The following is a 16,827-nucleotide window of genomic DNA, read 5'->3' on the forward strand; positions in this document are numbered from 1 at the left end:
TCTTATGGATCGATTTGTCTTACGCAACTTTGTAAAATAATAGATAAATCATATTAAATATTAATAATTAACTTAAAAATTTAATTGATTAATTAATTTAATCTATATAATATATTATAATATAGATCATTTTACATAAACTTATTTGATGATTACAAAAGCAAATACCAAATTCATTTTTTTATGTCCATAAAATAGCAATACTACATGAATCATTTTTATGAATAGAAAATAATATATACAAAGAAGTTAAAATAATTGATAAATTAAATGAAAATTTTAAGTTCTTTTTTTCTCATTCATGTTATAAAAGTATCATGGTTAGTTTTTTTAAATAAAACAATAAAAAATATTAAATTTAAACATTAGTACTATAGTTTTAATTTCTTTACACCATAATATATACCACAAAAAATTTTTTTTAGTATTTTAGTCAATATTTGATATATTTTTGTACTAAAGTATGTTAATACTAAGTAAGTGGACTATTATTTTGTGTCATAATTAGGAAATGAAAATATGAAATTATTACAATAATTAAACATATAATTGCAGATCTTAACTTAATATTTTTTATTTCTTTCTTTATTTATACTTCTTTTGAACAACCTATTGTAACAATTAAACTTAAAACAATTCTAATGTACATTCCAAAATTTATAAATATTTTCTAATTATCATAATAAGTAATTATGATAAATGTTAGTAGTTAAAATTTCATGAAGATTATACATTTATATCCTTATTTTTAGTAATAAAATAATATCGTCGTATCAATATAACAATGAAAGATTTAATAGATTTTGTTGTCTTGTGTTTTGAACATTACAAATTCATACAATTTTACGGTGCACTGATACTTGATGTGCTTTAAGATGATATAAATGTCTAAACATTTTAGGACAATCTATGCAACGATATTGTCTAGGGACACCACATTCTTTTCTTAGATGTCTTTGAAGATCACCTTTGTTTTTATAACTTCGACCACAATTATTTGTGCATAACCATCTCACGGAGTTGAAATCTACACAAAAATGAATAAGTTAAATTATTTAAGTTACGGTTTTAATAATAATATGTAATTTTTTTATAGCCTGAAGATAAAATGGCTAACTAAAATACTAATTAATAATAAAGAACAACATAAATTACGAAAAATTTATTAATAAAAACATTTCGAACAATAATATTCTTGATACGTATAACAAAAATGAATATATAATCAAAATAAATATACAGGTTTGTCTTTAAAATTAGATGATCATGAGTATATCTATTCTTTAAAGAAATTCAATTAACTAAATAAGTGGAAATACCACAAACGAAATATTATTGATTTTGAATAAATATATATGAAGTTTTTTTTTTATTTTAAATACAATTCACAAAATAAAGTGTTAAGACGAGAAGAAAAATACCGACACTCTTCCTTACATTTTCTACTGAACCAAGTTGTTCACCTGTATTAAAAAAATGTACTGTATTTATGTAGTTCACAATTTCAGTAGTCCCTGAAATAAAGTTTTTTGACTTGTATGATAATTATAAAATTATTAGTAAATACAAAATTAGAAAATGGAAAATAAATGTTCTATAAGTAAACTATGATGTAATCCAGTTGTATAACTGTTTTTTTTTTCATTATTATATAAATGGATATTACACATATATTTCGTGGTTATCTTTAAAAGTGTATTAATATTATACACTAAATTAAAAACTTAGTTGTGTTAAAAAAACTTATTAAGAATAACGAAAAAAAAGTTTATTTTTAATAGTTACACAAGTGACCAGTAATTTAGAAACCATATTAAATATAAAATTAGACCTATACACTTGATAACAAATCAAATTAATGGTGGTAGTATAAAAGTTAACAATTTTTAACACTTTCCTTTCATAAAATATTGAAAAATATATATTACCTATATCAGTCACAAGTATCAATTTTTTATTATTTAAGAATTCAGTATTTGTTATATGTATTTAACTAGATTAAAATAGTACAACTGTTAATAACATTTTTAATTACACTAAAAAACAGATATAATTATCTTTGGCTATTGCCTAAAGTTTCTACAATAACAATTTAGTTTTTTTAACTATAGCAAAATATAATGAAATTACAACTATTTAGCAATTTAGTTAAAAACTTTATGAACCAACAAAGTATGTTTTTTTAGGGAACCTTTACACCTCAACATTTTATCACAGAAGTTACATTTGAAACTTGGTGGAATGTTAGAACATGATAATAAATGTCTGTTCAAGTGAGCTTTGTGCTTGAAAGCTTTGAAACACTGATCGCATCGATGTTGTGGAGCTACACCACATTCTTTTTTTAAATGCCTCATTAGGTTATGACGTTCTTTATAACTTCGACCACATGCATTCGGACAAATAAATCTTCCACTAAAAGGACAAACTGAAAATATAGGAAAATATGTAAAATTAGTTTTTTTTAATTAGAAAGAATTCATCTAATATAGAATTGTAAAAATTGATATCAAGCAAAAGCTATTACCAAAGAAGTTTAGTGAATATTATTATAATTATGTAACTATTTACATAAATTATATTTATCATCGTGAATCTATTGATAATAATTTAGAGATAATATGGACATTCAATATATTTATTTTTGAGATTAAAGTAAAAAAATCCATTAATACGCCGTTTTATCTAATTTTATCTTATCATACTTATATTCCTGTCAATGTATGTTGTGTATGTATTTGTCATACAAATAAATAAATATGTAATTTTTGTTTATACGTAGTTTTTAATTTTTAGAGGAAATAAGATTCTTTCTCTTATCAATTAATTTATATTATTTTATATTTAGTATAAACTGAAATGACTAATTAAGTACTACAAACATTTAATGAAGCAATTAATTGCAATTCAATTTTTCTTTTGTGATTTTTATCATTTACTTATGTAATAAATTGTTGATATTATCATTTTTAACAAAAAAAATAAAAATAACACAATATTACAGTAATTCAATTTTAATATCAGAAAATAAAACAAATGTGAATAATATTCTTATTTTGTTTTATTTTATTACAAGTATTTCATGAATAAGGAATTTTTTAAAGAATACAATCTATTAGAGCATGAAAATTAATTGTAATTTATTAGTAATAAAAAGCAATTTCTGTAACAATGGTTATTTTATTAATATATTTCCAAAATGATACATTTTTTTTATATGAGTTTATGTATATTTCCTCTATGATAAACAAGTTGTTGTTTTCTTCGAAAAACTTTCGAACATAAGTCACACTGGAATTTTGGAGGTACATTGGCACATGATAACAAGTGCAATTTCATGTTTCCACGTTGCCTAAAAAGTTTTCCGCATATTTCACAAGCGTACTTAGGTTCGACACCACACTCTTCCCTCATATGTTTCAACATATTACTTCTACTTACATAACTCCTCCCACAATTATTTTGACAATGAACTTTATCATATCCTATAAAAATTTAGTACTATTATTATGGTTTCTAAAAACTTATTATAGATAATTTTTTAGAAGAACAAGCGGCAATGTATAAAATTTTGAACGATTGTATTTGTTTTGAAACTATGGTTGAGCATTTTTTTTCAATTATTTTTCAATTTAATAATTGAAAAATAATAATCATTATGATTAAGAATGGTTACAATTATAAACTCAATCATATACCTAGTAATTCAAATAAATAAATATTAATTAGCTTCACAATGAAAATTATATTTCACTAATAAAATCTTTCATGTGATTTAGGTATTTTTAAATTAGTTTATTTAATTTTCGTCTCTATAAAATACCATTATCTATAATAAAAAAATCTAGATAATAATTTAATTAGAATACGATTTAGGAAAAAAAATTTTAAAATCTCATGACTTCTTCTTTTTTCTCGCCTTGATCATAACTACTTGGGGTCGGCCACACTTATCCTAAACTTTCACTTAACACGATCATCCATTTGAAATCTCATGATTATTTTGAAAAATTTATTTCATGATAATCACATGAATAATAAAATATTAAACTGAATATACGTAGGTTTTGTTGCTTATTAAATTAAATTATAGATAATAGCTAGCCAAATATGTGAACAAAAGTAATGACGAGAATAAATTTGTTTGATGGGCAAAAAAGCTCTTCAAAAATGTTGGAATATTAAGAGGAAGGAAGGGAGGGGAAATATAATTGCCTTTCGTATATTGACTTTTAATACACCCCTCCTCCGAGGGGTGTTAAAATATTTTTTAAATATAAATTATCAAAAATTACATATGTCCACCAATGCTTCTCTAAAGATAAGATTTCTATATTATTGTATACTTGGTACAAATAATTAATCCGATATTGAATATAAAGGTGGACATCCTGATTATATCGTTCAGTAAACCAGAACATACAACAAGAAACAATTATTCAAGTATTTTTAAATGTTTTACAGTACATTCCTACTTTTTTGACAAAATTTTTTTGGCTAATATATCTATAAATCTACACATAACCATAAATAAAAATACATTTATTTTTTCAATTTTTATGGCTAATAATGCGGCTTCCTCTAAAGAGGAGATTTCTTGATTCTTCATATTTTAGGATAGGGTAAATTTGTTTTCAGAGAGAGAATTCTAATTACTAAGCTAGTCTCGCACAAAAATAAAAAACACCGCCCATCGTGAAGTATCAAGCAAGAGATAGTGCTTGTCAGGTATAGCTGCATTACTAACTAGAGTACACCGTCCTTCCTCAAATAAAAATATTTAAAATGTTTAAGCAATTTTATTCATCTATTATTAAATATTGTTATAAAACATAAAACAAAGTGGTATACAAAAAATCCTGAGTAATATCAACATATTTTTATATTAATTCCTTTTAATAAGTAAATAAATAAAATACAGGGTGTTCAGTAAGTCAGGAAACGGGTTTCCTGACTTACTGAACACCCTGTATAATTAAATTAATAGTTAAAAAAAAATATTATTCTTTTTGTTCTTATGAAAAAAAAATGGTAATCAAAAAACTCTTATTGAAAATAATGATCATATGAGAATATGGTGAACACATGCCCTATGATATTTGAGTTTGCTTTTTTCTTGGAACGTCTTGAAACAAAGATGACATTTAAATTTTGGAGGTAAATTTGCACAAAATTCCATATGGTTTTTTTAATTTCCTCGAGAACTAAGTAATTTATGGCAAATATTACAAGAATACTTAGGTAAAATGCCACATTCTTTTTTTATGTGATTTAACATACTGCATTTGTGTTTGTAACTTTGTCCACATTGATTTAAACATTGAAATTTCTCATTAACTGTAAGTAAATTTTAATAATTTTAAGTATTGGATAAATTAATAAATTTAGGGTACTGGCTACGATAGGTGTAAGCACATCAATTTATTCCAAACGAGTAGTTTATTATTTCAATGAAGAAAATAATTTTCTAGCTATTAATATTGTATCTAACAAAGGACTACATAATCCAATTTCACTCTTCTAATAAATTTTAATATAATATTAGGTATAAATCATCAATGTGACAAAAATAAAACATAGAGGTTATTTATTTTTGAAACAAAGAATACAAATTATTTATAATAATTTAAAATAAATACTTTTGATTTTATAGTACAAATATATGTTCAAAAAAATAATAATAAACTTTTTTAATATGAATTTTAAGTTTTTATTATTCTGTTTATTAATTTTTGTTCATTTGTTTGTTAGCTTTGATTATATAATATAATTCTTAACGCAAAGTGAACCGCGTCTGTATATTAAACTTAAAGTGCTTTTATCTAAATTTTGTAAGGATTTACAATTATTTTTTGTCGTGAATAACATATCTCACATGAATATTTTTAGTCTTTAATAATAAGGCTTAAAGTTGCTAATTTTGGTAATGGATTGAATGGTTTTGTGTACTAACACCATGTGACCCCTAAGCGATTCATTTCGTTTGTATGTTTTAAAACATATATGGCACTTATATTGAGGTTCTACGCCACATTCTTTCAACCAATGACGATTCAGTGAAAACTTCTCTTTATAACTACGTCCACATTTATTGGGACAAATCCATCTTCCGTTAATGCATTTAAAAGCTCCTAAAAAGTTAAGATAGATTAAGTAAAACTTTTTATTTATATATTATTAAGTTGAATTAGTATTTCCTATATGTTCAATGGGAATTAAAATAGAAATTAATGATAACAACACGGTGTCATAATAAAATTATAGATAATTAGCAGAAAGCAAAAAGTAAATTTATTCGTTTTCTAATTTTTATTAAAAAAAAAGAAAATTTAATAATGGATAACAAATTTTTAAAAGCTTTTATTTAATAAAAAGATTTCAAAATTGTATTACATAAAATGTTATGTACTAATGTGAGCTCAAAATCATAAGGTCAACAACGTTGTAAAAAATATTTATTTTCTTCGGTCAATTATTCCACGAATCAAAACCTTATGTTTAAATTTTCCATCAAAATAACTTTTTACATAAGTCACAACTATACTGAGGATCAACATTAGCACAAACTGACAAATGACTTTCAAAATGACATTTGCACTTAAATGGTTTTAAACAAAGCTCACATAAAAACATGGGAACTACCCCATATTCCATTTTTAAATGTCGATTCAACCCCCCTTTATGTCTATACATTTTTCCGCATTGGTTTGAGCACATCCACTTATTTATCAAGACATTCAAAAGTTCTGGAAATAATAAATTCATTTATAAATTAATACAGTAAAATATCTAAAACTAAATTAAACCAACATACAAAAAGAATTCACACAATTTCTACCAATCATTGATGTACAATTTAAACGTATAATAATTAATTAGACAAATATTGATTTACACAAAATTAAGTTTAGAATCAGTTGATTAATTTTTAAAACAATAAATAATATTATTTGTGTTCATATTAATTAGAAATCTCTTAATATTAAATGAAATCTCTAATGGACCCATAAAATTAAAAAGTAATTTTAATTCACTTAACTATAATAATTATCTTTTAAATAATATATTTTTAAAAATGTACAAATATCTGTAAAAATAGAAAGAAAAATAAATTTACTCAACGAATTTAACATTTGTAAGACTAGTTAGATCGATCTAAGGACCGATCTAAATAATGAAACCAGCAGTTAGTTATTTATAACAGTTTATTACAAAAAAGAACACATGAATTCTTAAAACGTTCAAACTACTACTTTTTGTATATATAACAACATCAGCCTATTAACAATTATAATATATTGTTAATCAGTGTAGCCACCTTACACGTTAAAATTTATAAAATTATGATTATATAGTATTTTTTTTTATATATATACTAATGAATTTTATTTTTTAATTCAAAATAGATCTACAGAGATGAAGTGTCAAATAAGAATACAAGTGAATAACAGGTATTTTAAAATAATCTTCTTTAGAAAATTTATTGTGTATTTTTTTTTAGTGATATTTCAGCTTATCTTTGCGTAAAAACATTTTATTACATAATTCACATTTTAAACTTGGTGGTATGTTTGGGCATTCCCATCGATTTTCTATAAATAAACATACATCAAATTGAAAAATATTAATTTATATTATTTACTCAAGTCACCTACGATCATTTGCAATCTCGTAATGTTTTTTTTTAATAAACAAATTTCCAAATAGTATTTGAGATACAAAAATTTAATAATTAATATAATAGATTTTTGAGCTTAAAATATGCTTAGGTAAAATAAGTGATGAATATAAATTAAAAGTATAAAATAAACGGAAAATTCATAATTATAAAAAACGTAAGAATTAGAACTAGCACACCTAAAATAAACTTTAAATAATTTAATAAAGCTATGGTTAATTTTTAGAAATAACAATAGTATTCAATAAAAATCACATACACATTAGTATGCTAAATATTTGTAATGTCTTCTCTAGACTATAATTTAGTGTGTACTTTGGACATTTTTATTTTTTATTTACCTTGGTTAATTTATAATTTTATACAATTTGGAACTAATTTTTTACACATTTTATACATAGTTTAACATTTTTTTCCACTGAACTTTTTAACAATGAACTAGTCCAAATAGTAAGGTATCAAAACACCTGAATTAGTTGGTTTATTTTCAAATTAAACACAAAAAATATTATACACATTCTTGTACATTAATTAAAGTTTTTATTGGTAAATATAACGTAAAACATGTATAATTACATACATCATAATAATTGTTAAAATTCAATATTTAACTTAAAAAATTAATTTCACTTGAAAAAAACTTTAGTAGTTAACAAATTATTCAACTTGATTTTGTTCTCGAATTTAAATAAATTATATCAATTTATTGTATACTGTGGACGTATGTCTTGTGTCGTATAAGTCTATCTTTCCGACGAAAACAAGCAGTGCACACGTTGCAATGAAATCCTGGTGGTGTATTAGAGCAAGAAAGCATGTGTCTCACCATAGTACCTTTTTGACTAAATAGTTTATTACAAATACTACAAGAGTATTTCGGTATTATAAAACATTCATCTCTTATATGCCTTTTCAGAGTTTGTTGAGCCTTATAACTTCGACCACACAAATTAGGACAATCATAATGTTTAATATCTGTAAAATTAAAATTATTAAAATATAATATTTAATAGCATCAATAATAGACAATATTTAATTCATACATTTTAACACAACTAATTCTTAAATTTAAAATTATTCATGAATATAATAAAAAAAGTAATTGGTGTACCCAATGCGCAATGTCAAAATGACTAAGCGATTAATAAACGTTGACATTTGTATTGTAGACAGTATCTTCATAGCTTACCAATTGTTTACTGGTGAGCATTTCAATCGTTTATTAACCATAGAAGTAGTAACCATAACTATGCAAGGATAAATGCATAATTTGACTATAAATATTTTTGAAAATTTATTCGTATTTAAATTTTTTAAATAATAATAATATCTTATTTATATATGAAATTTATTCAATTAATGCATATTCAACGATTTATATATTTCTTGTACATCGTTTCCATATTGATTTTAAACTTTACATTACCATAATAACAGCATGTAATGCACTGGGGTATATAGAGGGGCATAGCCCTTCAGTTTTAGAATTAAATCCACCAAAAGCACGGACAATTTTTATTGTTGTTTCACCTAAGATGTACTAATAATAAATCGAATTTACTTTATACTAAGGATATAAACTCTTAGGGAATACTTTGCTGTCCAATAATGGTATTTCTTCTGTTATAATTAAATAATATAATAATTAAAATTAATATAATTTTTTTTCTTTAGATAAAAATACAATACTGTTATAATATTTACCACTATAACCATTAACATAATTTCCATTTTATAATATTAGGAAAAAAAAATATATTACTATATCTACATTAATATAAATGTTCATATAATTTATTGTATAAGTAATTATTTACAAAGTTATTATTTAACAGTTTATATAAAATGTACAAAATTTAAACTGAGAAAAAAAGTACATTTACAATTAACAAAATTAAAATAAAATAAATGTAATATAACTTAATTGTACTGAAAAAAAGTTAAAACCATTTTTTTATCGTATTTAATTTTACTATTTACCCTGATAAAGTTTTTTTAGAATATTTCTTCAAAATAAAGTAGATATCATTTATTTTTAACAAACGACAAGTTTTTTGTGACAAATTAAATACTATTAAAAAAAAAAAAAAAAAAAAAAAAAGTTTAATATTCAATTATTATTTTACAATGTATTAAATGACTTTATGAATGTTTGCCTTATGGTTTATTAATTTGACCTTTTGACGAAATTTTTTTGGGCACAAATCACAATGGAATTGCGGAGACATGACAACTGATGTCTTTTCAAACTTGCACTTTGAGCGAATAACTTTTCACACGTATTGCACGAATATTTAGGAAATACACCACATTCATATCTTAGATGTTGTGCGACGCGAAATACTCGGACGACCAATCGCCGAATGAAATCACGTCTCTAAAGGTTCCTTTAAATAAAATTAAAAAATAACGTTTTTAATGGACTGTAATTTATTTACCGAATTTAATATGTATTCTCTAATACAGTAACAACAATGGTTTATCTTAAATCTATTGTTCGTATTTATATTTAAACTAATATACTAAGATACAACAATATAAATTCTTAGCAATTAATATTTAGACAAACAGAAAATGTATAGTCTGACCTTGCTTTCTGTACCCAAATGAAGATGGTGAATGTGTCAAGTAAAGCAGTTGAGCCCGATGCAATCAACAGAGTGAATTGAACACATAAAACCGTCAAAGAAAACAAAACCAACAAAATAACGCACTTGAGTCCGTGATACACAAAACCACTCTAGGCATGCCGATACGCGAATGACACCTTCGCGACCACCGCCACACACTACCCCAACAAGTAAACCAGTTGTGACAGGTCGCGCTCTTGTTGAAGAGAATAAAAAACCGGCGCTCACCCACCAAACTGTTTCGTCACGACCGAACAGATGTTTAAGCATACGTTTTCTATTCTTGTAAGTTCGACCACATTTATTTACACATTACAGCCGTCCCTTTTTAACAAATTATAAATAAAAGTAAAACACGGGAATCGATTAAAAAAAATAATAAATATAGAGATTAGAAACCTGATACAACTTTTAGGTGTGTCCTATTCAAACAAAAACTTGTTTAATAATAATAATTATTGGAAATTAACTATTATTTTCTATATACTCAATGAAAAATATAACAAATAATACCAGCTCCGGATTAAAGAGAGGCAAGGGTGGACATACCCCGCAGGGCTCACGAGCTTAAGGAGCCCATCTTGAATTGTACTAGTCTAGTCATGAATGATGACAAAGATTTTCTGGTTTTTTTTGCTGATCACATTTTTTATGATAACAATATTATCCGTCTCAGGGTACCGCTCCGGGGCCTATATAGGGCTTAATCCGTACCTGAATAATAATAAGTAATTTAAAAAAGTTAACTTGATTTATTTTATAGAATAATAAAATAAAACGAAACTCATTAAAAGTAGTAAACATTTTTATCACATTTTAACTATTTTCTTAGCACAATCTAACATTTAAATTTGTAGATGGAGTATTTAGAAATTTGATTCGCAACATATTGAGTAATAGAATATTTTTAATTCCTAATTAAGAGTATTGGATGGACACAATAGTTTAAAACTGGTTAGATGTTTTTGATTTCTAGCGTAACTTAACGTACACATAATTACGTATTATTAATGATTATTTGTTGACTGTTCGAGTTTAATAGTAATGTGAATATTTGATATTTAAATCAAATTTATTCTGCATATTATTTTAGTCTATATAAAGAGCGCGTAAAATATCAGTAAAAAATAGCATTACTAAGACAAAAACAGAGAGATAATTTTTTTATGTTAATATTTATATTATTAATAGTTAATATTGAAAGTATACCGGACGAAATAAATACTAAAATATATTATTATTATTAGACACAAATTCTAACACTACAATAGAAGTGAAATAAATTTTATCAAAAATTGTAATTGGGACCACTGACAAAATAAATAATTTTTTCATTTTACATATTTTATCATTTTATAATTAAAAAAAAAAATCATATATCTACAGAATTGACAAATAACCTAATTAATTAACAAAAAAAAATTATCACATAATTTTATACACAAAATATAACAACATATCACTTTTAGATTTTATTATTTTTTTAAAGACATAGAGCCACTTTCTCAATAATTAAACGTGAATTCTGGTTTTACGTTGACCACACTTGATCATATGTTTCTTCATATTTCCTCGCAAACTAAAAAGTTTATGGCAAATTCCACATGCATATTTAGGTATAATTCCGCACTCGTCTCTTATATGATTAAGCATTGCTTTTCGACTCTTATAAATACGACCACATTGTTTTAAACAAGGAAACGAAAGATCTTCTAAAAGAAAATGATAACGTAGAGTTAGAAAATTTATCCTTAATACACAATTAATATTTTAAAAGCTGCTTTTTCCTGTCATAATAAAAAATATAAATAATGAAGAAATAAAAACGTAATTTTAAAATAAGTTATATTGTGCTAGAGTTAATTAAATCGTTCATACGGTATTTCCTCAATATTCAAATCAGTATGCAAATTGTATAAATAGTATTTATACTTCAAGAAATATTAACACGATTAAACATACATCGATGTATGTTATTAAAGCCTAAATTAAGGTTTCAAAATGAAGAACTTATTTTAAACGTAGGTATCTTATCAAAATGTGTATTGAACTGATGTTGGAAAAAATTAACTAAAGAAGAAATTCAAAAAAAATTTATTACATAATACTTTTTCATAACAACAAAATTATTATTCGTTTTTTATTAACTATTAAAATGCAAATTATAAATATAACGTATCACATTATCCCATGTGAAATATATGATGAAAAATTTGATTTTAACAATACCTAATTATTTTAACAATAATTAGAATTTAAAATTTTTGTTTTTTCGTGAAACTTAAGTGACTGTTAATATATAAAATAGTATTAGAGTATATTATGACGAAGTGCTTTGTGATATTTTAGTTTGTCTCTATGTCGAAACATTTTTGCACACAGTTCACATTTGAATTCTGGAGGGACGTTCAGACATGATAGCTGATGTCTTCTCAAACTAGCATTTAGAGCAAACAATTTGCCACAGACATTGCACGAGTATTTGGGATATACGCCGCATTCATATCTTATGTGGTTAAGCATACTAGTCCGGCGCATATAACTTCTTCCACAACCATTCGTACAGAAAATAGGTTTCTCTGTTAAAAAGATAGAAAAATAGATAGATTAAAAATTGTACAGTTTGATGGCAGGAAGCTAACTAATTAAAAGGCATTTAAATTAGTTCTGATTAACTTAAATAGTCAATTTTTCAACAAATAGAAATAATGTTAGTTTGATATTACTGAAAAACAGTATTAAAAAATTATTACTACAATTTTCTTTTTAATCTCTTTTACGAATGTTAAAGGCCATTGCGGCTTATTAAACTTTTTAGGATCAAAATAGTTCACGTTTTGTTTTCAATAGTCTAAGAAGAATGCCACTTCTAGTAATTTATTATTACACAGGAAGATGTAATTTTATATTATAGGGAAAAAAATACCATATACGATTGGATCAATACTTTTTTTATACAATCACAAATTTTATTACAAAAAGTATAATGAATTGAAAATCTTTTCAATCATTACATAATAAGTACAATTATTTTTCGGATAAAAACTCTGTTTGGCGTTACAATGAATTAATCAGTATGAAGTAGATATATCCGAAGAAAATAACTACTTTACTATAACTTTTTTTCCAAATGAATAATACAAAATATTTCCATTTTTAGGTATTGATAAAAATTAAATAAAATCATATACAATAAAATGCAACAAAACTATTCCAAAATTCCGTGTAAAAGGGCTTTGTGAGTTTTTAAATTTTGTTTTTTAGAAAACATTTTTTTGCATTGATCACATTCAAATTGTTTAAGAGGATCATTTGGCGGCAAATGTGTGAGTAAATGTCTACTCAGGTTATATGCTCGAGTGAATGTCTTTGAGCAAATGGCGCAAATTTCTTTTTTTTTACGACCATCTCTTTCAAATTTTTCTTTGGACTGTGAAAGTTGAATACATTTAACTTCACCTAAAAATAGTTATAAATAAGTTTAGTTTTTTTTTTTAACGAACTGTGCATTGAAATTATTTAGTTATTATTGCCCAAGCAAACATTTTTAAAAGTATCAGTATTGACAACGGGCGAAGTATTGCACCAGTGCTGGTAACTAAGCACTGGCTAGCCCCGTACTAGTGTAGCACGGCTAGCGTCTTGTTTAAGTACTGATTCAGTATTGGCTGCCATTGCTGGCAAACTACTGACATAATACTAGTTAAACAAAACCTCTGGTACTGATCTGACAGTACAGCGAAACGTGATCATACCAGACATATACCAATATTGGTACAATACCAGTTGCCGCTACTACGTCAGAACTGTCAGTACTGGTGCTGTATTGCGCCTGTTGTTAATTCCTGATTGAGTAATCATGTTAAATAGCTGCTCTGTTTACATAAAACTTGTGCCAAATTAAAAATAATGTAAAATATGTATGAATAAACCTAAATTTGCATGTTCCATAATCTTTAGCGAAACATCAGTAAATTATTTAAATGTAATATTATTTTAAATAGATATTGTACAAGATGTGTATTTTGTTGTTTTTTTTTCAAAGGTACTGACACTTAAATAATAATTATAACTTATTAATACAAATTTATGCAATGTTTATTTATTTTTTATCAACATTTATACATTTTATTTACCTTAAACAAACAATTATTATATAATATAAATTATTAGACTACTAACTAGTGTCCAGTGACTGTAAGGGTCATATTTCTAGTTGATTAAATTGAAAAAATTTTGCTATTTTTAAGCAAAATTTATTATTACAAATCAACTATAAATATAGCCATTAAACTCCAATTAGTACTATTTTGGTATATATTAAATAAATAATTGAAGTTCAACTGTGACTAGAAATTCTAATAAACAAATAAAAAGAAAATTATTATTTCTAGGGAATTTCACTTAATTTAACAGAAATTTAATTCAATAACTCTAGATTGAAGATTTAGCTACTTTATGCACAGAATATTTGTGGGTTTTCATATTGTCTTTACGCGTGAATCTCTTTTCACAAATGTCGCATTGAAATTGTGGTGTAGTATTGCCACATGACAACAAATGACTGTTCAGATGACTAATCCGCTTAAAAAACTTCAAACACTTATCACAATTGTACTGTGGGCCTACACCACACTCGCGAGCAACATGAAAGCTCAGGTGTCCTTTGTGCTTATAGCTTCGACCACAGAAGTTAGGACAAATCCATCGTTCACCTTCTATAAAGTAATAAATTTAGTAATTAATGAATATAAATGATTTCAAAAAAAATTATAAAATCACGACATAAATAATTTTTTAACACACGTACTGGAACTACTACAACAAAAATATTAATTTGTTACTAAAATACAATTATTTAAAAGGTGCCAATAACTACTGGACATCATGTATCATTCCATGGTATAAATATGATCTGTGTAACTATTCTTGTCAAGATTGAAAAATAAACAATTAACTAAATTTTATTAAACTAAGTTTGCGATAGCAATAAAACAATATTTAAAATAGATTAGGAGTTAATGGAAAAAATAATAATTTTTATTTATTAACAAGTTTTATGGTATACAACTTGGGACTAATATTCTCAGAAACCAAAATCAAAAATAATAATTACAACTTATTTCGATAAAAATGATAAAAAAAAAGTATTCATTTATTAATCTAACAATTATTTAATAAATGATCGTCTTTTAATAATTTAATGACTAAATTGGCAAAATAATTTTCACTAGTCATCAATTTAGTCAAATTTATACTTATAAATTTAACATTTTTACACTAATTTTACATTTTTTATAAACAGAGTAGTATTCATTAAGTAAGGAAACAAACTAATTTTTACAAACAATGAGAACAATAGGAACCCGTTTCCTAACTTAGCGTGATTTTTTAAGGTACAATTTCTTTGTACTTTCTTCTACTTAATTTTGAGTGACAATGTCGTCAGCATATGCTAACAATGTCCCCTTACCATTTAAGGCCTTTTCGTGCATATCTTTTACTACTTTTTCCAATTCTATACTGAAAAGAATAAGAGATAGTGTATCCCTTTTTCCTTAACTAAACTTCAAAGTCTCTCTACTTTCACAAGAAACGTATTTTACAGGTAAAATTAGAATTGCAGTTATTAACTAAATTTATTAGTTTTATATCTTTATACTATTATTAATATCAAAATTCAAATTTATATTAATAATAATTTCATGTACGTTTATTCTGTAACAGGTAATGTCTTGAAATAAATATTCTGTAACATAATTAGTACACTTTTATTAATAATTTAACAGTAAAATGTTATAATCTTTAACTTGAAGATGAAATTGCACAGGAAAAAATGACAGTTAAAATAGTTTTATTAAGAGCATTAAACTCATCCAATTTTGTAATAATAAAAAAATAAATAATATACCACATTATTTGTTCGGGCACAAAAAAGGTTTATTGTTTGCTGAAAAAACAGAAATATAGTAATTACACACATAATTACTCTTTTAATAAATTAAAACAATTTTTTATTTAACACGCAATTGGATAAATTAAAAATTAATCAACAAATACCAATTTAAATATCAAATGTATTATTTAAAAAAAGTCTGCGTTTCAATCTTATCATAAACTCACTACCATGAGAATATTAATTTAAGTTTTTTTTTTAAATTATCATTAATTTTATTTCATCTAATGTAAAATTATACAATACATAACTTAATATCTTATTGCCATAAATAAGTAACTTTTTTCAGAAAAGTAAAAACCTTAATAATGTATTAAAAATTAAAAAAAAATTTTTATTGTAAATTTTATGAAAACATTTTATGTATGCCTAATAAATGAGACTTCAGATGAATTTTCTGAGAAAATTGTTTATGACAGTAAGTACAATGAAATTTTGGTTCCACGCCACACTCGTATTTTAAATGTCTAGAGACACTATCTTTCCTCTTGTAGGCTCTACCGCAACGATTAGGACAATAATATGGCTTGTAGTTTTGACCTGAAAAATAATTAAATATTATT

At 24.5% G+C, this 16,827-nt stretch overlaps 1 protein-coding gene across 1 annotated transcript; it reads right to left on the bottom strand.

The window, feature by feature from the left end:
• Nucleotides 1-6,017: 6,017 nt before the first annotated feature.
• LOC126902155 (zinc finger protein 569-like) lies at nucleotides 6,018-13,520 on the bottom strand. Its single transcript, XM_050679182.1, has 5 exons — nucleotides 12,624-13,520; nucleotides 11,844-12,020; nucleotides 8,384-8,653; nucleotides 6,394-6,758; nucleotides 6,018-6,131 (listed from the first exon to the last, which is right to left on the bottom strand). The coding sequence occupies exons 1-4, from the start codon at nucleotides 12,844-12,846 to the stop codon at nucleotides 6,511-6,513; spliced, it is 918 nt and encodes a 305-aa protein (XP_050535139.1). The 5' UTR covers nucleotides 12,847-13,520; the 3' UTR covers nucleotides 6,018-6,131; nucleotides 6,394-6,510.
• Between the last annotated feature and the right edge of the window lie 3,307 nt (nucleotides 13,521-16,827).

This window comes from Daktulosphaira vitifoliae, unplaced genomic scaffold (assembly GCF_025091365.1).
Source record: "Daktulosphaira vitifoliae isolate Bord-2020 unplaced genomic scaffold, ASM2509136v1 Scaffold_3, whole genome shotgun sequence".
In the NCBI taxonomy this organism is placed as follows: Eukaryota; Metazoa; Arthropoda; class Insecta; order Hemiptera; family Phylloxeridae; genus Daktulosphaira; species Daktulosphaira vitifoliae.